The 25,335-nt window shown below is 38.5% G+C and overlaps 2 protein-coding genes across 6 annotated transcripts in view; both read right to left on the bottom strand.

The window, feature by feature from the left end:
- The window catches only part of LOC116854165 (GTP-binding protein Di-Ras2), a 181,011-nt gene extending 166,178 nt beyond the window's left edge, over window positions 1–14,833 (bottom strand). Inside the window, exon 1 of the mRNA XM_032835817.1 lies at window positions 14,675–14,833. The gene's annotated coding sequence lies outside the window, so the exon portion shown is untranslated. The remainder of the gene's footprint in view (window positions 1–14,674) is intronic.
- A 4,868-nt stretch (window positions 14,834–19,701) lies between these two features.
- Window positions 19,702–25,335, bottom strand: part of LOC116840384 (protein N-terminal asparagine amidohydrolase) — a 119,824-nt gene continuing 114,190 nt past the window's right edge. For all 5 annotated transcript variants that reach the window (XM_032807006.1, XM_032807005.1, XM_032807007.1 and 2 more), the window contains 2 exons: window positions 25,006–25,167; window positions 19,702–24,560 (listed from right to left, as the gene is read on the bottom strand). In XM_032807006.1, the coding sequence (XP_032662897.1) occupies window positions 24,435–24,560; window positions 25,006–25,167 (288 nt within the window). In that variant the 3' untranslated portion in view covers window positions 19,702–24,434. The remainder of the gene's footprint in view (window positions 24,561–25,005; window positions 25,168–25,335) is intronic.

The raw sequence follows: 25,335 nt of genomic DNA, 5'->3' as shown, positions 1-25,335 counted from the left end.
TCTCTCTCTCTCTCTCTCTCTCTCTCTCTCTCTCTCTCTCTCTCTCTCTCTGGGTCGTGTATTACTAATCGATTAAAAACAACGAGCTTCTTTCGGCTGGGTCGCGGCGCGGTGGAAATCCGGGCAAATATTGTTGCTGCCGCCGCGATATTTCATTGCGAGTTAATAGCGCACAGTCGCGTGTTTATCGAAAAATACGGATAACTCACGACTCGGAGACACTTGAAATGAAACTTCATCGCGCGCCCGGCCGCTTTTCGGCCGTTTTTTGGCACGCGGATGGAAAATATATTTCGGTTGTTTAAATGCGAGAGCTTTTTGAACGAATTAAAAATTCAATAAAGCCGACTGTGTAATGTGTTAAAATTGCATACACCAATACTAGACGCTATCATTAATTGAAAAATATGAATTAAAAATTACTAACACTCGTTGGCTTTTCGCGCGTAATTAAAACGCGCATTTCGACATAAAAATTATTTTCATCCTTTACAGCTCGCACACTTTATGTATGAGATCCCACGTTTGAGATACAAAAATGGAAGGCAAAATAAAAAACGAACAGAATAAATACAATAAGTTATGTTAACAGCGAGGAAGAGAGGAAAATTTTGGAGACAGTTATTCCGCGTTGGAGAAGAGAATGTCTCTTTGTCGTCTCACATTTGTTATAAATTAGTTGTAAAATTATTAATCGATGCGAATATTTCCATTAAAATGACTACGTTCCAATCTGTAACAATTGTGCAACTATTTTCCCTAATAAGTCAGCTGATCTGTATTTCTTCTAAATATGTGTTCTTACTCCATACTTTATATCTAATCAGTTATAACAAGTTTTTCAAATGAAATTAAAAAAGTAGTCAGTTCTGGAGCATCATAACTGTACAAGCTGACAAGGCGACAGTTGCTTGCCGATATCTTAAAAGCTGATAATTGATATCACGTGTCTGTTTGTTGGATCTGTACAGTTATCCTTCAATTTCAAGCTATTGAAATAATTGTGCCAAAATTGAGAGAAGATTAAAGAATATTTTATAAGCAGAAAAAGTAACAAAATATGCAATCTTCGCAATTAATTCATATAAATGGCTAATCGGTACTAGAATATTTTTTGTCCCATCAGTTACAATCTGAATAAATATGACAAAAATGAATTAAGCGTCCATTTCCAAGAAGAACATGTGTTTTGTAAATTTTATTCGTTATAGAGTTAAAAAATAACGTTAATGTCTCAACTTGTCCTACTTTATTAAATATCAGAAATATGAGTAATTAGTCAATAAATTGTCACGTTTAAGTCAGTAATAGGTTGTAAATACATTCCCGGCTCCGTATGGATTTGCGATATTCAAATAATAATTACTTATTATTTTTTATTAATAAATTTTATTAATAAATTAAGAGGACCTAAATCGGGTCGAAACGTAAATTTATATATTTATATAATTGTAATACATTGATTGCACTTTTTCACCTGTGCCTGGCTTTTAAATGCTCTTACCTTTAACCCTTTTATTTTGTGATTTTAATAAATTTATATATTTTTTTATTTTTGCGATGAAATTACGTGTCACATTAGCCAGTTTTGAGGAAACATTATAAATAATGTAAACTCTCCCCATAAATTAATAAAATATAATTAAAATCTCAAAACAAGAGCTTCCCGGCAAAATCTATTTTGTGTGTATTTAGTTCAACACACACATTATTAATTGGTTAATTTATTAATGTTGCGCGCGCGTAGGTCCCAGAGTGTATTATCTGACTTATACCGACAGTTCGTGTTATACAATATACTTTTAACGAATTGCGGCCAATTAAACCGGCCAGTATTCATCCATTAAAAGACACTCAATAAATTTCCAATTTTATATTCGCGATCGTATTTTAATACGAAGCTCTGTGTGTTTCTCTTCGGTTTAATATATTTTACATTATATGAGATATAAATTTTATATAAGGGTGAATCACGCATCCAATGTTAAAAAAAGAGAAAAATATCTGAAAAAATAAAAAGTATTTATTCAGCGCTGATAACATTTATTTAAATCTAAATTCTTTCATTCTCACGATGAGAACCATTCGGCCATTAATTGAGACGTTCATCTTAGGTACTTGTTATTATAAATAAAAAAAGGTGTTATGAGGCAATTTAAAGCTTGTTGTATTGTTCTAGCGCAACGTATGTACAATTTTATTCGTAAATAAGACGAAATAGGAACGTCGCGAAATGAGTGTCAGAATGTTTTTTTGAAAAATCTATACGATGAAGTATAGGATATCCGGTAACTCACAGAGGAATCGCGATATACAGATAGATTAGGTCAGACTAAACAAAAAAATATCATTTTGCAAACAGCCACGTAAAATTAATCGAGTTATTAATCAAAGAAGATTCATGAATAATCACGTGCCATATGGTAAATGAGCTATGATGGCGACGTCTGCCGCTATATGCTTGTATATTAGATCAAACTGAATAAAAAAATCCTTTACCAACACGGAAAAAAGATAAACATAATTTGTTAGCCACTTTTTCTTTGCTGCAGAAGCCAATTTCCTTGCTAAGATAGCAAGAAAATCTGCTCCTGCAACAAAAAAAGTAGCTAAAGCAGTAAATTATGTTTAGTTGTTCATCTGTAGCAAATTTGCTGCGTTAACCACTTTTCTTACTGTACGAGTAGATTTTCTTGTAATCATAGCAAGGAAATAGGTTCCTGCAGCAAAGAAAAAGTAGCTAACACAGCGAATTATGTTTAACTGTCCATATATAGCAAATTGGTTTACTGCTGCAGCAAATCCCCTCTCTCTCTCTCTCTCTCTCTCTCTCTCTCTCTCTCTCTCTCTCTCCGTAAAATGACCACGTAGATGTTTAGTTATTAATCAAAGAAGATTGGTGCATTATCGCGCACAACTGTACACCGCGGCTGCGAGTTACCAGACATCCTGTATATATATGAAGATGGACAGCCCTAAATGCCTGGAGGGAGAGGACCTTGACCCTTAAAATTGATTGTTCGTTTTATAAAATTGGTGTTCGCCCGTCACGGCGCGCTCGTTTGTCGCAGAGAGAATGAGGTTCGCCTTCTCGCGTAATGAGCGGCGACAGCCTCGGACACTCGTCGAATTTTTCTTACTGGCCTACTTTCTCGAATCCTGTATTACGCGCTAAAGCAGGCGTTCCCGAACCCGTAGAGAGGGAGGGAAACGATATTGGCCCTCTAGGAGGAAAGATATATATATATATATATATATATATATATATATTGAACCGCGGGGAATAACACAATGATCGCATCAAAATCACGCAGAAAACAATCTCCCCGTGACTTTGGCAAACTTTGGATTGATTAAAGTGTACCTGTTGTTTCGGCAATATTAAAACGTGACTGCTACTTATTACGCCGCTAAATGCCCGTCGGTTATTACGCTCCATTTCTTTTTTCTATTTCGAAGGGAGAGAAGTCAAATTTCCTCGGGCGAGACGAGAGAGATTTTCTGAATGAAGCCCATAAAGGAACTTCCAGTGGCAAAAGGGCGACCAGCTTTCCCCGTTAAACTCAGTTTGTAACTTTAGAATGTCGCCGGCGGGACGCACCGTTTCGCGATCTTTGCGGCGTCTTTAGAGGCACATTATCTGAATGAATATTTTTCATAACCGCCAACCCAAAACGTCGCTAAAAATATTAATCTTCACACCACGATCGATTGCGTACGATTAAGAAGTGAGAATTCACGCAGCCTAATTGACAATTTATTGACTAATTACTCATATTTCTGATATTTGAGGTTTATATCTCTTTACGACAGAGAAAAAGAACAAAAATAAAAATGATAAATATAAAATAACATGAAAATTATAAAAAATAATACATATACGATAATAAAATTAAATAATCTCCAGGTTGTTTTTCCAGACTGCCGAATTCACTGTGATTTTATTTACTGCACATTTTGTTGCGTGATAAGTTTAGAAAAGCAGTCCTGCATCAAATTTCGCGGCATACGTGGGAAGAAACGGTATCATATTTGCCTCACCGTTCGCTGCAGTCAAACTATTCCCGAAAATGTAACGGAACGTTCCGTATACTTCATTCAACGCCAGATTACGTGCTCTTCGTCCTCGTACGTGAGTCGCAAAAGTTCTCGTTCAGGTATTCGATCGGATCATTGGATACACATTTCGCTAACCTCCGGAGATCTTTTTACCAGAACCGAGATCCAAGTTAATTTACTTCGCAACGTGCACACGGCGATAGTTGAAAGACGTTTCGTTAACTTTACGTGCCGGAACTTCGCGTTCGGACGTCGATGTTACGTCGATACGTCATGTCGGGCAATCCAATTCAGTGTCGTCGTCCCGGGAACCCATAATCAACTCACCGCACAATTCGATCGCTAAAGATTGTTTTGTGAGAAATGTCATGTTGTGCGTGTAAAAATCCCAATACGTATTATCTGAAACTTACTCTGCCAATTTATGCAATACTTTATTTTGCAACGAACTACAGTAAATAGTTTTTTTAACGAATTGCAGTAAATTAATCTGGTCAATATTTCGATCGAGTTTCCAAATTTACATTCGCAATTATATTTTAATATGAATTTCTCTGTCTATGTGTTTGATTAATATATTTTATATTATATAAAATAAATTTTATATATAAAGTAAATCACACTCTAGATTCTAAAATGTTTCTAGTGCTTTTATATACACTGAGAGAAAATATTTGAAAAATAAAAGATATTTATTCGGTGGGTACTAATAACATATTTATTTAGATCTAAATTCTTTTATTTAAATAAAATAAACAATTGCTCTCTTATAGCAAGCTAAGTTTTGAAAATAGTATCTATTTTCATATTTGAAAAATATTTTATCAGTATAAGCAAGTATATTATTGTATATTATTATCTATCGCAAATAAATATTCTTTATTTCTTAAATATTTGCTTTCTTTCTCTTTCTCAATGTATACAAAAGGAGAACATTCAAGGAATAAATTGTGCGGATGGAAGAGATAAATATTATAGTCAGCCAATTTTCCTGATTACACAATTTATTCCTTATACATTTTCCTCTGCTACAAGAACAACAAAGATGTTTTAAAGATTAACGTTGGATGACTCGCCCTGCATATCGAAATAGAGAAAATGGGGCTAGTTGACTACCTGAGTAAGTTGGCAAAATCGATTGTTTCTGTTATTTTCTAACAAGTTACAGAAATAAACAAGTAAGATTTTTAAACATGTCAAGGATGACTTTGAAACCCCTGCTTGCTTTAAATTTTTAAATCTGTTACAGAACAGTATAAATAATGCTTCCACAGTTGATTATCAATTATCTCTTATCTTGTATCTGAAGCGACGCGACAAACCCTTCGCTTCTTCTCTCAATCGGGTAAGCGTAATATAAATAGGGAAAGGATTATACGCGGCTGATGCGCTTCTGTTATTTATAAAACAATCCTGTTGACGCGCGTCCCGAATTAGCGGAATTCGAGACACATAGAATAGTAATTTAATCCGTCGTCGTTACGGGGGAATGCACGCGGGGTATCTGCAACAACAGCGTCGGATTTCAAAGCTTTCGTCCAATTTACTGCAAAATACGGGAAATCCCGAAAAAGCTTTGTTTCAAAGATCGTCGAACATGGCAGCGACGTTCAAAAGGAGCGAAGGGAACTGAAAGACCAACAAGGAATGCTCCGTCTTTTCGCGGAAACAACCAGGCGCGAGCTTTTCGTTCTTTAAGCATGATCCGGCAATAATTAATAATTATGAGTTATAAAGTTACGTTTCTTTTTTTTAATTTCACGCAGCACTTCGTAATTCACAAACTTCGTCGTCATCCCGTGTAATCATTTCTATGAACATTATTTTTAGAGAGTGCACTTATCGAAATGACACTCGACAGATTGCGACGCGAATTAGCATGTCGATGGTTGACAAGAGGTGTCAATATTCGGATAGCACAAAATGTTCTGTAAATATTTTAATGAAACATACGACGCAAATGGCACAAATGATACGTCTTGGAAACATCCTAGAATATCTAAAACAAGCGGGATATCTTTTGCTAAAAATAAAAGAGAAGAAAACGCAAGTTATTTAAAGCTCGAGATTCAATACTTTTCAAGCTGTCCCGAGGCATTCGACCTCAATTTTACTGACGGGTTTTTCGCGCGAGGTTTTCGAGAGATTGTCAATTACAGCAGCTTTATGACGCTCAGCATTAAGTAGCTCGGCAATTAAACCTATAATTAAGATTTTCAGATAAACAAAACTCACTGTCGATGTCAAGCGTGAGCGATAAGAGAGCCTGTCATTTAATTATCTCTGAGAAGCTTAACTCGCAAAATTCGCTTAAACTTTAATCACCTGCGCCGCTCGGAAATTAATTGATATACGTATTCCAGAATTTCAGTTGGGAAAAGTCGTGCCCAAAGCTCGGTGAATCCGCCGGCGAAATTAAGGGTCGCGGAGGGTAACACAGGCTAAAAAAAAGAAAGAAACGAGAGAAGTAATTCAATAACCAGAGCCCAACTAATAATAACTTCAAGCCTCAACAAGACAAAACAAGACAAGTTCCGTTTCTGGAATCTAAAGTATAATAAAATATTAATGCATTCTTCATTGAAACGAGTCTATACTTATAGCTGGTAGTTCAGTTATAAGTATAGAACCGCAATCAATAAATTCTCGTGTAAAGAATCGGTTAATAGCACCGACTGTTCCTAGTATTGATACATTTGCTAACACAGACAGTGTCATTGCACGCAAATCGCACGGATAAGCCGGATAATTATATCGCCACAAACGCAGATAGTTAACTTTGGCATAGCGTGTAACGAATTGGTGTACTACAAATTTTGCAGCAAAACCTTACTTCCACTTGTCAAAATCAGATAAAAGATTAAGAAAAAAAATATATGTATATATATGATATGCATACTGTGATAATGATTATTCTTCTAATTATAAATATATAATTAAAATAATTGAACGTGTGGATTATAACTGGAAAATCGAAATTAAGGTCGCGGAGAGTAATAGACCAAAAAAGGGAGAGAGGGAGAAGGAGGGAGAGAAAGAAGCAAAAAGAGAGAGAGGATTAATTCAATAACGAACACAACTAATAAGTTCGCTCGGTAACGCAATTAATCGCGGCGCCCCTTTATCACTTCGCATTGACATTAGAACTTCGCCATCGGAATATCAAGGCTGCTAATAACTCGCGGAGTAACGACGACGGCTGATATACCGGGGTGGGTCCCTTGAGAAGAGCAGAAGAGAAGAGAAGAGAGAAAGAGGAAAACCTGATAGGTACGAGACGCAACGCAATAAACGGCGGGTAAAATCGGTCTTGGAAGTCGATTACTCGCTTCCTGCTCCGAGAGAAGAAAGTAGGCAGTCGAGGTTCGCCTTAATCCGATTAAATACGTCATCCCTGGCGGTTGCGCGCGTACAAGAACGAGCGGTCCATTTCTCTCATAAACTCATAGAATCGAGTGCGCACTCTTACAAGATGGCTGATGACAAGATACGCAAATGCTTCCTCCGTCTAACAGTACTTCAGAAGAGGCTGATGTAGAAGAAACGAACGGAAGAGAATAAAACATAGAGAGAAGTAATGAACGCATTCGTCGTGTGATCGATTCTCATCCTTCGTTCTCTTCACCAACTAGACAAAGAAAATATCTTACTTTCTGTTGCCCTCTCTTTCTAACGCTGATTTTATTTCCCCTACAGCAATGCAGAGGGTAAGATTCATTTGACGCTGCAAAAGCCTCGAACCGCCATATGGACCAATCACAATCTTTCTTTACGGGCTCTAAAGCGTTTGCAGCTCCAAATGGATCCTATCCACAGTCTACTCTATATGTCCATGGAATCGATTTATAGAATCAACTGCGGCTAGTCTTATGGGACAGCTGACGACAAGATTGAAGAATAGAGCTTTCTTTGTCACACAGAAGAGGGTTTGCTCTAGAAGAGGGTGAAGGAGAAACAGAAGAGGTTGAACATAGCGAGAAAAAAAGAGAACTGACCATGATAAGTCAGTTTCTCCACTGCGCGTATAATAAGTTTCTACGGGTAGACAAACGCGAAAGGCCGATCATCGATCCCGAATCGACGTACTCGTTCCACTTCGGCCTTAGGGTGTTACATCCCTAAACGGCGATCGAGCCGCCGCGCCGCGCGGCGATAATCAGCCTCCTCGCGCGACACGCGACGACGTCGATGACCGAGATAAAAAGAAAATAATATCACGGGGACGGGAGTGCGTTGTGTACGCGGCGCGATGCGTCGATAATCCTGGCGAACAAGGAGACGGGTCGGGAGAGGAGACGACATTTTAATAAAGCGCGAGGGCGTCCGCCGACGAGGCAAAAAGCGGAATCATGAATTATGAGAGCGACGACACTCGATCGCGACCGGGAAAATTTATCGCGGCCGATTAGATCGCGGCGCGGGTCCGCTTCTCGCAAAAAGTCCGCCGATCGTGTGTGCACCCGAGATAACAACGCGACAGAAATGTGCTAGGAAAAATATAATATTCGCTATACAGGGTGTCCCAAAACTGGTAGAACACCCGTTAGGGGTAGGTAGGGGGTGCAATTTGGAATTGAAAGTTCCTCTTGCATTTTTGGATCCGTCAATTAGTTAACGAAATATTAATGAATTAAGTCTGCCAATCTCTTACCGTCCCGAGTGAGCGCTCAGAGACGTAGAACGCTGTGGACTTCTCAGGGGCCCTTCTTGTCCGTTTGTCTCCCCTTTTTGTATCACAAGGGAATAAATGTGGATGAGTGAGTGAGTGGATGTGTGGGTGAGTGCCTGATCGGGACTAGGAGGGGAGGAGGGGGTGGCAAGTTTTCTGTATGTGGGAGTAATGTGCCTCTCATACAACAACGCAAGAAAATCACTTACACTCCTCATCCCCCTACCTCCCATACACACACACACTAAAATTATTCACGGTACTCGACCACCAACGTGCAGAAAACATCCAAGTGATCCACGCACTCGAAGGAAGCATATCACACATGTCCTCCCCCTCCGGCATATAAAGCGCAATCATTCCGCCCATTTTCACTAAAAACATTCAAATTATCCATACACTCATAATCGCACACAAAAACACACGCACATTACTCCCACATACAGAAAACTTGCCACCCCCTCCCCTCCTAGTCCCGGTCAGGCACTCACCCACACATCCACTCACTCACTCATCCACATTTATTCCCTTGTGATACAAAAAGGGGAGACAAACGGACAAGAAGGGCCCCTGAGAAGTCCACAGCGTTCTACGTCTCTGAGCGCTCACTCGGGACGGTAAGAGATTGGCAGACTTAATTCATTAATATTTCGTTAACTAATTGACGGATCCAAAAATGCAAGAGGAACTTTCAATTCCAAATTGCACCCCCTACCTACCCCTAACGGGTGTTCTACCAGTTTTGGGACACCCTGTATATGTAATATTCCACTTTTTCGACGAGCACGCACGCCCTGTACGATCGCGCATGATACGTGCCGGAAAATATGGCGAGGGCCACGATAAGGACGTCTCCACGTCTTCTGTTAGCCCTTAAATATGGGCTAACTTTAACTTGTCCGCCCATATGCTCGGTTTCAATCATTTTATGAATAAAAATTGCTTTTATTATATCGTATACTTACAAAAAACTTCATTCTAGTTAGTAACACGTCGGTTAACTGTATTCATTCACGACGGGGAATATTAATGCAAAATTGACAAGAGAGAGTTCGAAAATTTACTTTACTACTATTAAATTAGTTTCTTCTATTTTTTGGCTATAATATTATTTTGATCTTAATAACTCAGGGAAAAGTACTTATGTTCTCTAAAAGAATCCGCGATTTTGTATACATTGTTTGACAAAATCTCTCAAGATAAATACTAAAAAAGCTCATGAGCAACATATCCCTGCGGCCATCTAGACCTGGTCTCCCCTGCTTATGTCGTGCCTCATCGTTGAGAGTGATTTTAGCGAGGGGCTGCTCGTTTTCAATCGACTTTTCTGGCGAATGCACCGATCGAAAGCAGAAGTTAAATCGGGAGGAGCTTCCTGTTCGCGTTTCCGAGGCGCATGATAGTTAATTACGATCCCGCTACACGAACGTTCGCAATTAGCCGTCGTGGGACCCGCAGCTGCAAGTAACAACACCGACTTATCGTGCACTCGTTTCCCAACGATTTTCTTACCTCGCGGGACGATCGAGGATATCGATCGTTGGCGGAAGTTAATGAGATATTAATGGCATCCATGTTAAATGACAAAAGCGCCTGAAGGACTCGCTCAGGAAAACTTTGCGAACGTCATTTGTATATTGCATTTATATTGTTGTAGTAGGAAATTATAGCGTCGACGTTGTGTTGCTGGTGTAGTAGGTGTTTACTGAGTAGTTATTACACAATCCTAATCACTATGCTTTATAACACTCATTAGCACACCGTAAAAGCGTCCTGAATCATGTGGCGTTACCTGAAAAATTCACTCGCTGTAATATTGCTTTTGTTCGACTCGATATTTCAACGAGAAGGCGGAACGATCACGTTCGAATTTTTCAAGTTTCACTGCGAATATATCGCACTCGTTTGATCTCTCTCCCTCTCTCTCTCTTTCTCTCTTTCTCAACTTCAGTTTTTTTCGTTTCCAAGAGCGACTAATAACTCGAAACAACCAATGACCCGATAAATTATACGTCGCGATTCACCACGTACGTGCATAAAACGTGTTCTAAGGGTCATGCACTTCAAGCAGAATTGGGTGGATAAGAGCCCTTTACTCTTTTTCCTTCGTCCCATTCGAGAGAGGCAACTGCCTTCGTCGCAATGGAGTTACCGTCAGCTAACTATGGGAATGATTGTATGTGTACGAGTCCATAGCAATATCACTCATTCATCGCTTAATGAATACAGATGCGAGAATTTAGAGCCACGCGTGCTTGCGGTTCAACGCGCAAGCGTGGTTCCCGATTTCGCGTTTGCCACCACAATACTCATTGTATCATTTGTATCCTCGCTTTTAGGATACGTTATTGCCTTCGGAGCGTGATCAATTGAAATGAACAAGCGGCCGTTCAGTCCAAAAAAAAAGTTTCAAATAAAAGTTTTATGGGTTTTAATGAGCTTTATAACAATGCATTCAGATTTTACAAAATTAAGGGAGGAAAAAGAGATTTCGAAAAAAATGATGTTTTCGAAAAATCTGAGTGCATTGTTATAAAGCTCATTAAAACCCATAAAACTTTTATTTGAAACTTTTTTTTGTATTATTATTTATCGTTCCGATAATATTCGCTCAGAAATATTAAAACCGATTTTTTTCAAGAGGGTGTTTCACCCTCTTACCGGCCGTATGGGCACGTATAAAAAATATGTGTCTCTTATTTAGACGTAGACTACAGCATGTTAAAAGCTTATCAAAATTGGAGTGTAACACTTGAGTAGGTTTACTTGTTAGTTTCACGTAAATATCATCCAACGATCTCGAATTACACTTCTTTGGAGTTTGTGTATTAAGCTGCATATTCAACGCAATATACGTTATTTTCAGATAATAAGTGTCGAGATTATTCGCAACATGTTCGTTTCAGGGGAGTAGCGCGCTTTATTACTCATTCAAGCTGTTTGCACGTTGGATCAACTTTGATCATGGGAAGAGCTAATTAGCTGTACGCTGATACGTGCACTTTCTAACACACACACGCGCTTGAGAAATAATACAATTAATTAAAATTTTGCGTTTTAAATTTGAGCCGAGAATATATCGCACATGTTGCAGTTTTCTCATTTTTCTTCAAATTATTCAAGGTTTATGCAAATTAACGAAGTTTGCACTTCTCTCATATTGTAAAATGTGCAAACTTTAAATGCGATACATCGTCGACATTATAATCCGCCTGAAAAAAAGTGTTATTCGCTACCAACATCTCTGCAAAGCTCTCAAAATAAATTTTGGGAAATTTTAAATTTTTAAATACATTTTTTTCTTGGCCAAAATAAATTCTTAATGATTAAATATCTGAGAGATTGAATACTAGAACCCTAATCACACACCCTGAGCATAGGTAAACTTTACCCAGCGCACTTTTATTTGTTCATAACTTCCGTAAAAAGGATCAAAATTCAATGCTGTTTTCTTTAATCAATGTAGAAAACATCAAAGAATATGAATCTATCCATTCTTGCCATTTAATGAATTTGAAAAAAGTTGTAGTAGAAAAACGAAACACATGTTTTTAGAATGACAACGCTTGAAAAGTTAGTCTGGTTCAATTTTACTCATTTTTAAGGTTCTGGCTTAATGCAGTGTTTCGTTTCAAACGCGAAACTATAATTCAATCATTTTTCCAACACGTGTGTCTATTTAAAACACTATGCCTTGTCGGTTCGATACCACGGTTCAGTACCCTCTATTTCAATTATCCGACTCATATTCCGCTGCGCAGCTTATGTCATTTCGCTTGAAATGCTAAACGCACATATTTATCGTTGCTCCTAAGGGAATGCCATACTTGAAAGGTTTACCGGTAAAATACTCACAGTATTCTGCATAGTTTACGTTCTATTGGCTGCAGAGAATTATAAATGCTTTTGAACAATGAAAGAACGTGCAACAATAAGTGGCTCAATATATGAGGAGAACGTTAAAAATGTGCAGTACCGACATTCCAAACTATTAGTTAACGTAAATATTTCCCTGATACAAAAATCTTGCAGCTTGCCGAAACTGAATGTGTTTTTACTCCATTAAGAAAATCACAAGAAACATTGTTGTACTTATACAAATGAATTTAGAAACTTAAAAACATACGAAAAGTTTGTAGAAAGATTTCTATATATATAAGTGAGTGATCAATTTTCTGTTAAACATAGTAAAACAAAGCAGCACATATTTATATAAGACTATAAGAAATACGAAAAGGGCATATCATACCTTCCGTTAAATCATCAAGAGCCATTGACATATTGACTGCCAGACTGATTTTAATACTCAACTCAATTTGAATTCGATTTGAATCATCGAATATGTAGGAAATAAATGGAATTCGCGGCATATCTATTCGTCAAATCGTTTCATCAACCTCCTATCAGCTATGTGTTAAATTTGTTGCACGTAGTTGCTTACGCGTTTTACACATAAGTTAGTGATATATGGCAGTATTATAACATCGATCATTGCGGCAGTCAACATGTTAAAATGATCGTGGTCACGCGTACAATGAACTGCAGTGACTGAAGTGCGATTTACATGGGACGATTACTAGAAACGATGGATGTTAAGGACCTGGATCGCGGGATACTCATGAGAAAAATTTCTGGTAATAATTATCCAGCCTGTGTTATAATTACTACATTTAGTGAAATAGTATCAACTAAATATAAGAGGTGTCAATGTGTCAATGTGTCAATGACTCTTGATGATTTAACGGAAGGTACGATATGCCCTTCTCGTATTTCTTACAGTCTTATATAAATATGTGCTGCTTTGTTTTACTATGTTTAACAGAAAATTGATCACTCACTTATATATATATATAGGAATCTTTCTACAAACTTTTCGTATGTTTTTAAGTTTCTAAATTCATTTGTATAAGTACAACAATGTTTCTTGTGATTTTCTTAATGGAGTAAATACACATTCAGTATCGGCAAGCTGCAAGATTTTTGTATCAGGGAAATATTAATATAAGAGGTGAATATTACTATATGAAAGTTAATGTTACTAACAATTTTGTAATTATTACCAAACATTTGGTAACATTTACCATATTGATTACTATTTATTAAATTGTATGGTAAAACGCATTTGGTAAATATTACCAAACTTTTTTTCAGTGCACACACAATCGTCCACGCGCAATATCCACGTATAATCAGAACGCTCAAAAAGAACGTTATATTATACGGTACACATAATATTTAAATCATAAATCGTATTACTGACCGAGGAGAAAATTCACACATTTATGACGTTATTATTAAAAAATTTTTTAAAATCAATGACGTGCATGTCTGTTTTGTCTACTTACTCTAAATAAAACGAAACACAGTGACTCGTACTTGCGAATATACGTGAAAACACGACGGAAAGCCATCGAGCCAAGGTTGTGTATTTATGGCACACTGTGAGATTATTTGAAAGAAAAACAAATCAGGGATCGATGGCGCGCGGTAACGCGTGTCTGTATCGTCGATGGACTTTAAATAGAACAAAACAATGACTCACATTTGCGAACACACGTACAAGCGCGAATAACTCACGAGACGAAACACACGCTCTTTACCTCAAACGCGCTCCGACCGGGGTGAGTTAACACGCTTGACTCTGATTTTCACCGATCATTCCCATGTCCAACTCGAGAATGTGAATCACCACGGACGCGATAAACAAGTGCAATTCGCGACGCGTATGCTCGTTAGCTTATGTTTCATCAGCTGTACGTTTTTAATTTGTTGCTTACGTTTTAAGATAAGTTAGTGAGACACAGAGATGTCACTGGCGCCGGTCATTGGCGCGATAAAGCTGCTCAGAAAGCGTGGGAACTCTCGGAAAAGAACTTCTCCGGAGAGTTTAGTGTGGTATGAGCGTGATTGATAAAATAATAGACAAAATAATAGAGTGAAACTCACCGTGACGAGAAGCAGGAGCGGGCGTTCAAGAGGCGCCTCCTCCGTAACAGCCGGAAACGTGGTGCGATCGCGAGACACGGCGACGCGGGAAAGGACCGTCCTCGAGCTGACGACAGGACGGCACTGAGCGCGTCGGACGAAGCGCTTGACGCCGACTACTGCGAGGGCCGCGTCGCCTTCGAGGAGTCTGCGCGGCGATCGTCTGTTACTACTCGCCGTCGCGACGGCACTGTGTGTGTACGTGTGTGTATACTGCGCCCGTCCTTTCGCTCGCACTTTTTTTCCCTTCTCTCTTTCCCGACAGTCTTCTTCTTATCTCGCAGCAAAAAGAGGGAATTGCGGAGAGTGGAACAGGCTGGAGCAGATGAAGACGCGAGGACAATGGAGGTCTGGACGGCTCGCCGGAAAAGCCGGTATTTAATACAGGCGTGTTTTCCCGATCTCTCTCGTACTTTTAGATCGTGTTCGACCTGAAGAGAATGCAAAGATTGAAATTGAGGAATCGAAATTATTCAGTTGAGGCGAAGAAAGACATAAATACTTCCCGATGAATTTATGCAAATTTATACATATTCTCTCAAACAGACCAAAGACTGAATGGTTTTCCATCGGTTTCAATCAATCGATTTTAACGGTCGAATTCTCAAATTGTTATTTCTATTGAATTCGCGCTTCCTCGATCTTTTGTACTCCTCGTACTTTTAGATTATCTTTAACTCGATCTTTTGTACTTTTAGATCTGATCTACTTTTACCTGATATAAAGAGCCCAGACAATACGGATCTTTCAAGGGATGTCTTGAGGACATAAGGACGTCTCCAGAACGTCCACAAGACGTCTCTTGACGAAAAAGAGAGAAATACGTGCTGTCTGGGAGAATACAAAAATTTAAATTGAGAAGAATCAAAATTAATCAATTGAAATAAAAAAGAATAAATATTCTGACAAATAATGTAAATTTATACATGTTCTTTCTGGAGTAAAAACAAAATAATTTCCTATCAGTTTTTCTGTTAATTGATTTTAACAACAGAATCTGATTGTTATTTCGACTAAATTCGCGTTTCTTCAATCTCTTGTACTTTTATATTACCTTCAAACTAAAGAAAATATAATAAAAGATTGAAATCGAGAAGAATCAAAATTAACCAATGAAAATGAAGAAAAATAAATACTCTAACGAAAATTTATACAAACTTACATATTTTTCTTAAAACAAAAGTAAAATGATTTCTCACCGATTTCATACAGTTCATTGATTTTACCGAATTTTTTAAATGTTATTTCAATTAAATCTTTATTTCTAGAGACTTCTGCATATCAAGACGTTTGATTTTAATACTTTACTAACTGAAAAAAAAATATTACGTCCATTCAAAGAGAAAGAGGGATAGAGGATTTTTTCTTGGATTCGGTATTTATGAAGAAATATCTCTCGCCGCGATCACTCGCCGACGGAGAGGCTCACGCTATTTTATGTGATCGCTCTCAATCAATTGCGCGCGGCATGGGTGTCAACATGATTTATCGTTGCGTACAAGAACGCGTGTAATCGCGCGAAATGCCGCTTTGTAAATAGCAGCCGAGGGTGCTTTGAGAAAACGCGCGACTCTTCTCTGCATCTTAGCCGATGCATCTTGCAGAGGCGCTGCCTAGGCGCAACTCCTTCGAGTTGCTGGCGCGTACAGTATTATTTCCGGATGATCGTCCAACCGAATTATCAACTTCTCGCTACGAATGCCGTTCTGTGCCGAAGCGTGCCGGCAGACTCGTTAAGTCGCCCAAGGCGAACTTTCCGAACGGAAGTTTCCTCTTCCTAACAATCAGGCAACTCCTAGGCGCAACTGCTAGGAAATAGGTGACACAAGCGCACCTGAGCTGTTGACGTTCAGCGAATCGTATACGCGATATTCTGTTAATGACACGCCGCAATATATATATTCGAAAGCACAATGGCAGATATTCAGCCTTTGGTTCCTCTGAAAAGCGAATTTCGCAATTCAAGTATCGCCGATCTCTTTCTCTCTTGCGTTCAATCGAGACAACGCGCATCAAAGATCTTGGTCTCATTCATAATGCACGGAAAGAATATATATGTATATATATAATAGCTTCTTTTCATATATAAATTCTTTTCAATTTTACTATATCTCTATAGTAGTGCAGAAACAGTAAGGTTTATCTGGTTAAAGAACATAGTAAATTTCGCTACTTGGAGAAAAATATCATTCTATATTGATAAGTAATTAATCAATTCACTTTCCTTTCTTTTAAGGCTCCTAGCTCCTCGCATTGTCTGTCTTTTTTTAATGACGTCAGAAACGAGAAAATGCATGCTAAAAATTCTTGCGAAATACGTTAAAATAAAAATATATATCCATAAAGTAACATTTGCGATCGATTTGTAAGATATTCCGTGCACTCCCCTTTTGCTCTAACAATCAATAATTTGTCGTAAATTAACGTGACATACAATTCATCTTCTTAACTTATTTCTTCGTCTATTTCTATTCAGATTAATCTACTATAAATTATTGACTGTTAGAGCAAAAAGGGTGCACGGAATATCTTACAAATTTGTTTAATCGATTGCAAGTGTTACTTTATGGATATATGTTTTTATTTCAATGTATTTCGCAAGAATTTTTAGCATGCATTTTCTCGCTTCTAACATCATTAAAAAGAGATAGACAATGCGAGGGGCCAGGAGCCTTAAGTAATGGTTCTCTTCAAAAATATTCATGACAAATTTTAGGAAAACTCATAATCACATACTCGAAGGAGGAGCATAAAACTTTATCGAAGCAAAAATTAGCTCAACTTTATGTAGTAAGCAAACCAAATTTTTTTTTATTTAGTATTCTAAAATGCTAAATGTATTAGGATTCAGAGTATATTTTAAATAAATTTGATGAATCTGTGATAGATTCGTGTATAAACTTACGAGATATTTGAAACATTTACTTGAACGCAGTATTTTTTCTATGTGTAAAAACAAAAGCAAACGTTGCTAGAAAAATAGTAAATTATTTAATAGCACATTTTAGTTCCTAAAATATCCTAGAGGAACGTATTTCAACATATTGTCTGTGCTCAATAATTAACACAAATATATATAAATCCTCCTATAAAAAGAATTTGTTTAATATATAAAAGAAGTCGTCTGATGTCATGAAAATTGCTGCTTTGCCGGAAAGAGAACGCAATTAAAATCCAGAATTGCAGTAAAAAAAGAAACAAGAGATATTTTGATTAAAATGTCACAATAGATATCTCTTAAAACAAGCATACTACTGTGTCCAAAAAGTAAGACCAATTTTATTTATTTCAAAAAATATTTATTTATTCTTCCAAATCTATTTCGTCGCCTTTAAAGTAATCCCCTCCCGACACAATACACTTATGCCAACGTATTTTCCAGTCCTCGAAACAAGAATTAAAATCGTCTTCCGGGATGGCTCTCAGAGCGCGTAGCGATTCACGTTGTATCTCTTCTATCGTCTCAAAACGATTTCCCCGCAGTGGTCTTTTGAGTTTCGGAAATAGCCAGAAGTCACACGGTGCTAAATCAGGTGAATACGGTGGTTGTGGAACGATATGGATCGAATTTTTGGCGAAAAAGTCACGAAGAACGAGTGCAGTGTGAGAAGGTGCATTATCGTGATGCAAAAACCAAGAATTGTCTGCCCACAATTCTGGCTTCTTCTTGCGAATAGCTTCACGCAAACGACGCATAACACTCAAATAATACTCTTTGTTGATGGTTTGGCACAAGTTCTTCGATTTTCTTGACGTGTTGTTCATCGGTAGAGGTTGATGATCGTCCGGAACGCTCTTCGTCTTCAACACTTTCACGACTTTCTTTGAACTGTTTATACCACTTGTAAACATTCCTTTCCGACAAAGCATGGTCCCCGAAGGCTTTCTGCAACCTCCTAAACGTTTCTGCACCCGAAATTTCATTCCGCAAACAAAATTTAATGCAACTTCTTTGCTCAATATAATTAGACATTGTAAAAATCGCCGAATGCACTTTTAGCGTTGTACAAAACCAAGCGTAAAGCAAAAAGTAATGAATGTTTTGACATGAAATTTGTCACAGATGTCTGTCACAATGCTGCCAACTTAGAAAAAAAATATTTATGATGTGCGATTTAAATTGAAAACTGGTCTTACTTTTTGGACACAGTCGTATGTTAAACACATTGCTACAGTATCACAAGATATGCATTGAATGTTTGCATGCTATGATCAATATCTCTGTCTCTTTGGGATGAGTGGCACGTATGAATAATCAATTACCGTAGAATATTGATGTATTCCTCGTTTACAAAATTCTACAATAATTTTCACTACAAAATTTTCTCTCCATGTATTAATAACAATTTTCGCAGGGATCGATAGCGCGATCCCAGCAAACATTAAGTGACGATAACATCTGCGTTACAATCTCCCACTCAATAACGCCAAGTGCAATATAACAATAATTGCGTTATTGAATGGGAAGTAATAACATTGACGTGACGTTACTCGCTGCTAAGATTGCACTGCGTTTTAGACCGTCTTAGTTGGAGCGGGAACGTGTCATCGCGATTTTCCGCTCTAGGCGATGTAACCAATTAAAAAGTTCTCTCGCGGCTTCTGCCATCGTCGATTGAAATCGATATTTAATAAGCGCGTTCTAGGACACTAGCGTGAAACTAGGCGCTCCTTTCTCCGCTCTTCTCGCGATGGTTTACTTACGTAATAGTTTACAACTCGCTACGTAGCAGTTTACAAGTTTGTTAACGACGTCGTTACCGACCTCTGCTCGGCGGCTCCTCCGCAAACTTGACCGCGCCGCACGCCACGCGCGATTACTTGGGCGATCAAATTAACCGTGGGAAATTACTCATATCTGATAAATCAGCAGAGAGGGAGCTTACCGCTTCGACGACAGACAGGGTAGATTAGGATCGGGAATTCTCGCATGCGGCTGCGATCTCGTCGGACAAGTGCACTATGGAAATAACGCACACAACGTCGCATTTAGTCTATCATCGTTTATTGTATAAATATATCACCAAATAATATTATGTAGTAAGACTGCGTCTGCGTAACGCGAGAAAGAATGCGATAGAGATCGAACAGGAAGGCGCCGTGAGGACCAAGGGAGAGGGTTTCCTCGGGGGTCAGGAAGAAAAGGCGAACGAGAGGGTAGCAGGTAATGGGACACGAGGGGAGGAAGGGAGGAAGGGGAGCTTGAGAAAGAGAGAAAGAGACAAAATTATATAATCGTGTCGCTGGGCACCGGAAAGTTTTTATGACGCAAGCGAGAAAAGCCATATATTCTCCTGGCAGAAGCAACAAAGTAAGTGGCAAACCACCCGCTATACTTCTACTCGCGCAGATCGACTGGGAAGGAAAAGTGTCGTGGGTTCGATCCTGAGAGCTTCATCGCCTCTCACGAGTGCATTCGCTCTTTACATAATATAGTAAAAATATATCTCTTCGATTTCTAGGAAATATCGTTATCATCATCATCCTCTTCATCTCATCATTTCATCATCATTACAATCATCATCATCATCATGATCATCATCATCGGCAGCAGCAATATCATCGCCGTCATCGTTATTATCATAATCAACCTCAGTTAGAGCTTATCTATCACTAGAACAATGGAAAAATTGTGAACGCGCTCTTCTTCCGCGTTTTATTACTCCAAGATTCCGAGAACGAGGCTATAAAAGCGAATCCCGCTTCGCCAACCGTGCGCAGACGATAAATCCGTCATACGTTTACCGCGAAGTAGGCCAGAGTGAGTCGTGCTCGACGATAACGCTGAATTATTGGGTACGTGGAGTCATTTTTTTTCGTCCTCTTTCAATGAAAGCTACATTCGAAAAGTATCGACGTGTGAAACGTTTCCCAAGTGGCCGGTGAGGCAAAATTCACTGTGCCGTCTCGAACGCAATCCGGGAAGCGGGTATCCTCTCCTGCACTTGATCGATGAACCCACAGGTAAGGGAAGGCCTCGTCATCTTTTGATTATTCGTTTTCGCGACCGCACACGCTCGCGCTTTCCAACGACGGGGGGGAGGGAGATTCGCGTCGAGCGTTCGCACGATTTCCGCATCGATCGAATTCCCGCATCGTCTTTATTGCACCAATTTTCCCCTTATCGTATGCGTTCGTCGTACCTGATAAAGATAGCGATTAATCTAGAATTTCGCACTCATCCAAAACTAATCTCGCACGTTTTAGCCTCACGTTCGGCAAAACAACTCGCCGCTCGGCCGAGAGCGCGGCAAGAGCGGCGTTTTATATCTTCCGGATCTGCTTTACTCCAATTTCGTAAACTAATTAGGCGCAATCGTGTTTTGTATGACCATTTCGAAAGGTTACTGTAATAGAGAGAGACGAGTGCGTGCGAGTATGTAGTTTCATCCAAATTTTCACGAAACACTTTCGGCTTGAGACGACTGCCGGTGTCTCCATGTTCCGCGGAAACTTTTTTCGAGGGATTCGCATGCCCTCGCGCTAAACTAACCGTGTCGAGGCAAAGGAACTTTCCCTCACCCGAAAGACTCGGGCACAACCCTGAAAAATTATTTACATCGTTCTCTGCTTCGCCTCTACCTTTCGCTTAACTTTCTTCCCCCTATTATGGCAAGTACGGAATTATTCGTTGCTCGAACTTTTGTAATCCAGCTGAAAGAACAAGACGACAAAAGAAAAAAAAAACGAAATAAGTGTCTCGTGGCTTCACATGTGTGTATGCGTGTGTACTTACTTCTGTATTTGTGTGTATACGTATATATAACTATATATATGTGTGTGTGTGTGTGTATTTGTGTGCGTAAGTGTGGACGCGTAAGCGCTATCAGTACACGCTCCGATCGCATATTCAACTCCAAACATGACCTTCCGCTGTCGAGTTAGTTATCTAATAGGAAAGTTCGCAGGTGATGTATACATGAAGTAAGTGTCGGGCAGTCGCATTTGGCGCTAAATCGCGCGATGAGAATACGTATCGTTGCTTTACCTCGCTACTGACGACGAAGAAATTCAATCCGGAGAGAACGTTCAACGATGGAGCAACGATCGCGCACGACTAACAACAGAGATACAACAACGTAGAGTCCGATATCGTCGCGTCCATATCGCGCAATACAAGCATATATCAAAGAGGAGATTCAACAATGCCGATGCATTCACAGCGCGCACAAGCCTGCTCACAATGGAGTTGTTGTGCGCCACACGTCGCCCCCTCTTGCAAATACGTGTTATTTTGCTTAAATATCTTTAAAAAGTTCACGCGTAATCTATTTGAAAATATATTCCTTTAAACATTTTTTTAGAAAACTTTTGCACTGTCCTTGTCTCGACAAATGCATTTATGTATGCGCGTCAGTTTCTTCTAAAGTGTGTTCAAGGATTCACATATTTCTCCCGAATTATAAAAATTCAGCATAAGCCAAGGTTAAAATTGTTCAAACAATTTTAAATCCGAACAATCAAAAAGGATTATTACCCGGCTACTCAAATCTGGATTTAAGGATAATTGACTTCACAATCGATCGAATCTGAGAATAAAAAGAAACCCATGAATGTGCGAATAAAAAGAAAAATTAATAATGAGGACTTTGCCTAATGAAGAAAAAACTTCCACGAATGTCTCGATAAAACAATTAAAAAATCTAGTAATCTGGTAATGTAAAAATCTCATCGTTTCTTGCAATATCGTTTCCAGTTTTTGGCAGTGGTTGGTGTAAATTCGATTAATGAGCTCCGATATTCGGATATTAAGATCCAGATGATTCGGATTCGAATAGTTTATTAAGCCGATTATTTAGATATTTGCACGTGCAAAAACGTAAATCATATTTATAGCCTTAGTAGCATATATAGTATATATACAGGATAGTCCATTTAAGCGTTAAGGCTCTGCTATCTCGTCGCAGAAGGTCTGAATTGACGGTGACGCCTAGCAGTGTCGAAAACACGAAATAACTACTATGCTATGTGTGCTAATAACAGCTATGTGTCAACATAGCTGATTGGCTGACACTAGGCCAGGCTCACGCTAAGCCTCGTTTGACACCTCGGAAAGTTTCTTGCGTCTTATTGCGTTATTTTTCAGTTTCTCTGTGCAGTGTGTATACTATCGTGATCCTCACAGCCGTAAAATCCTCACAACAAACTCTGTGATACTGATGATACATTGTGAAAATCGAAAAACTCAATGTGTTCATACATGCTGATATCTCAACTGTCACAAATCACCGTGACAGCCGAAAAATGTAGCATTATTTCAAGAATTATTTCACGATGCTATGTGATATATCAACAAGATATCTGAGTTTACTGTACTTTTTACAGGTATCAGGATCAGAAAAATATTTGAGTGCAAGCGTAGCACAGTAGTCCATACATTAGTATACCACACTTTAGAGGCCCAGGTTCGATTCCCAGAGGAACAGAAAAATTTTCGTACGCTCGCATTCCTCTCAGATGGCAAATCTCCAAGATTATAGAATAAGAAATCCAAAGGATGGAATTTGCCAAAATATAGGTTAAGAAATATCTAGGATAAGAAGTAGGGAAAAAAGGTAAAAGAAAAAGGAGTAGGTTAAGAAATAAATAGGATAAAGTAGCGAAAAGGAAAAGAAGAAAGAGAGTGTAGGAAAAATGTAAAATAAAGATATAAACTATAAAGAACTTCCTGGCATTGTAAGCTGAAGTAGAAATAAGAGAGAGAGAGATTAGGAAAATATTTAGTTTTTCAGGGAAAAGTAAAAAATAAAGCAATAAAATGCAAGGAATTTTCGGTGTGTCATTTCTCGCTTCTGACGTCATCAAACCAATATGGCCGCCCGAGAAATAACAGAGCTTTTAACACACCTATTATCTCCAGAACCGTTAAAGATATTGAAATGCAATTTTCGCTGAGATAAACTAGATGAAGGTAAAATAAAGATATAAATTCATTTAACAAATCAAAGTTGGAGTCAGAATTTCTGCAGATAAAAATTCTACAAAAAAATTGTAACTCAGCAAATTCGCTCCTTCGTCTAGTTTATCTCAGTAAAAACCGTATTTCAATATCTTTAGCGATTCAGGAGATAATAGGTGTGTTAAGACTTGAGTAAACCACCCTGTATGTAGACGAAAATGTTCAAGGAACCGTTTCTCGAAATTTCTTATTGCCTTACCGCAATTCGCAATAATTTGCGAGGATACGAGAAATGAGAAAATATTGCAAATCATATCGGTGCAGATTTTTAAACGCTAATCTCTTCCATTCTGATTATAACATCAAAACGATTGACGGGACGCCTCTCAGTATGAGCAGACTTGAAGACGTCGTCTAGCGTGCTGATTACGACCGCTTTGATCGATACTCGATCCCATAGCTTCTCCCCGATCGGACGTCTTTTTCTCGTCGACCGCAGATAATTGCCAACCGACGAAGGCTGCAATTACACGCCGACTTCCGCAATTTGTTCGCCAATCGTAAAGCGGGACGATCCTTTTCAAATGCGACTTCTTCGGGTTTCTCGCTCGAGCGACCCTTGAGCGACGACACCGCTACATCTGAGGGACGCAGTTCGGATCTCCAGATTCGAGCAGCCGGTCTGACTTTGAGCCGTGGCTTGATCGTCCTGCTTCGTGCTTTGTCGATTCGCAATTTGACATTACATGTTCGTATCGTCCAGAAACAACTTCGCGAACGATCGCCGCGCAAGTCCCGGCCGAATTTACTGGTATTAGAGAGTTAGTATCGTATTTGCTGCCAGACACCGGTGGCTTCGTCGCGACGGTAGTAATGAGGTCTGTTATCTCGGAAGACGGTGACGGCCGGAAATTGATTGTCCTGAATGTACTTGAGCGTCGCTCGCACCTGAAATGGAAATTTTGTCGTTATTCAGGGGAAAAGCAACCGTCATCTTTCATGCTTGCTTCTTGCCTCATTATTACTATATTTATGTATCCTCATTATCATTATATTTATGTATAACTCAAACTGTGATAATTTAATTACCATTAAAAGTAATATTCACAAATTATTAAATTAAGATATATATTTAATGTCATTATACGTATAAAATAATATCAATTTTATTATTACTGATAATTATTATTAATTTTATATATTATTAAATCGCTATATTAAAATAATATTCTGGGATTATTATAAAATAATGTTCGATGAAGCTAGAAATAGCAATTATAAATTTAAGTGGCATATTACTCCTCGTTTGTTTCTATGTTTTTTTATGAAATAAATACCTCCTCAAAGAGTAACTAATTATAATGACGTCGTATGGCCTAACAGATTGCGCTACCTGTTGTGCAAAATGTGGTAGCTCCACCTCCGGTGACGTTGACAGGTGCTGCAAGATGAATTGATCGGTTTGCGCCAGCCAGAGATCCACGCCTCGCAAGGGGTCGTAATTGAAAGGCCCGATTCTAAGTAAACCCAGAGAGCAGTCGTATATGTCGAGAACCTGCGCATTAAGATAAACACGTACAGCCATGAGAGGAGAAAAAAATGAAGCAAGAAATGCGATCTCGTTTTATTAAACGGCAAAACATATAATAATATATATATATATATATATATATATATATATATATATATATATATATATATATATATATATATATATATATAT

Source organism: Odontomachus brunneus, unplaced genomic scaffold (assembly GCF_010583005.1).
Source record: "Odontomachus brunneus isolate Ranch 3 - 2012 unplaced genomic scaffold, Obru_v1 Obru_scaffold_009, whole genome shotgun sequence".
Classification (NCBI taxonomy): Eukaryota; Metazoa; Arthropoda; class Insecta; order Hymenoptera; family Formicidae; genus Odontomachus; species Odontomachus brunneus.
The sequence above is the reverse complement of the archived record's forward strand: the minus strand, read 5'-3'. Positions and strand labels throughout refer to the sequence as shown.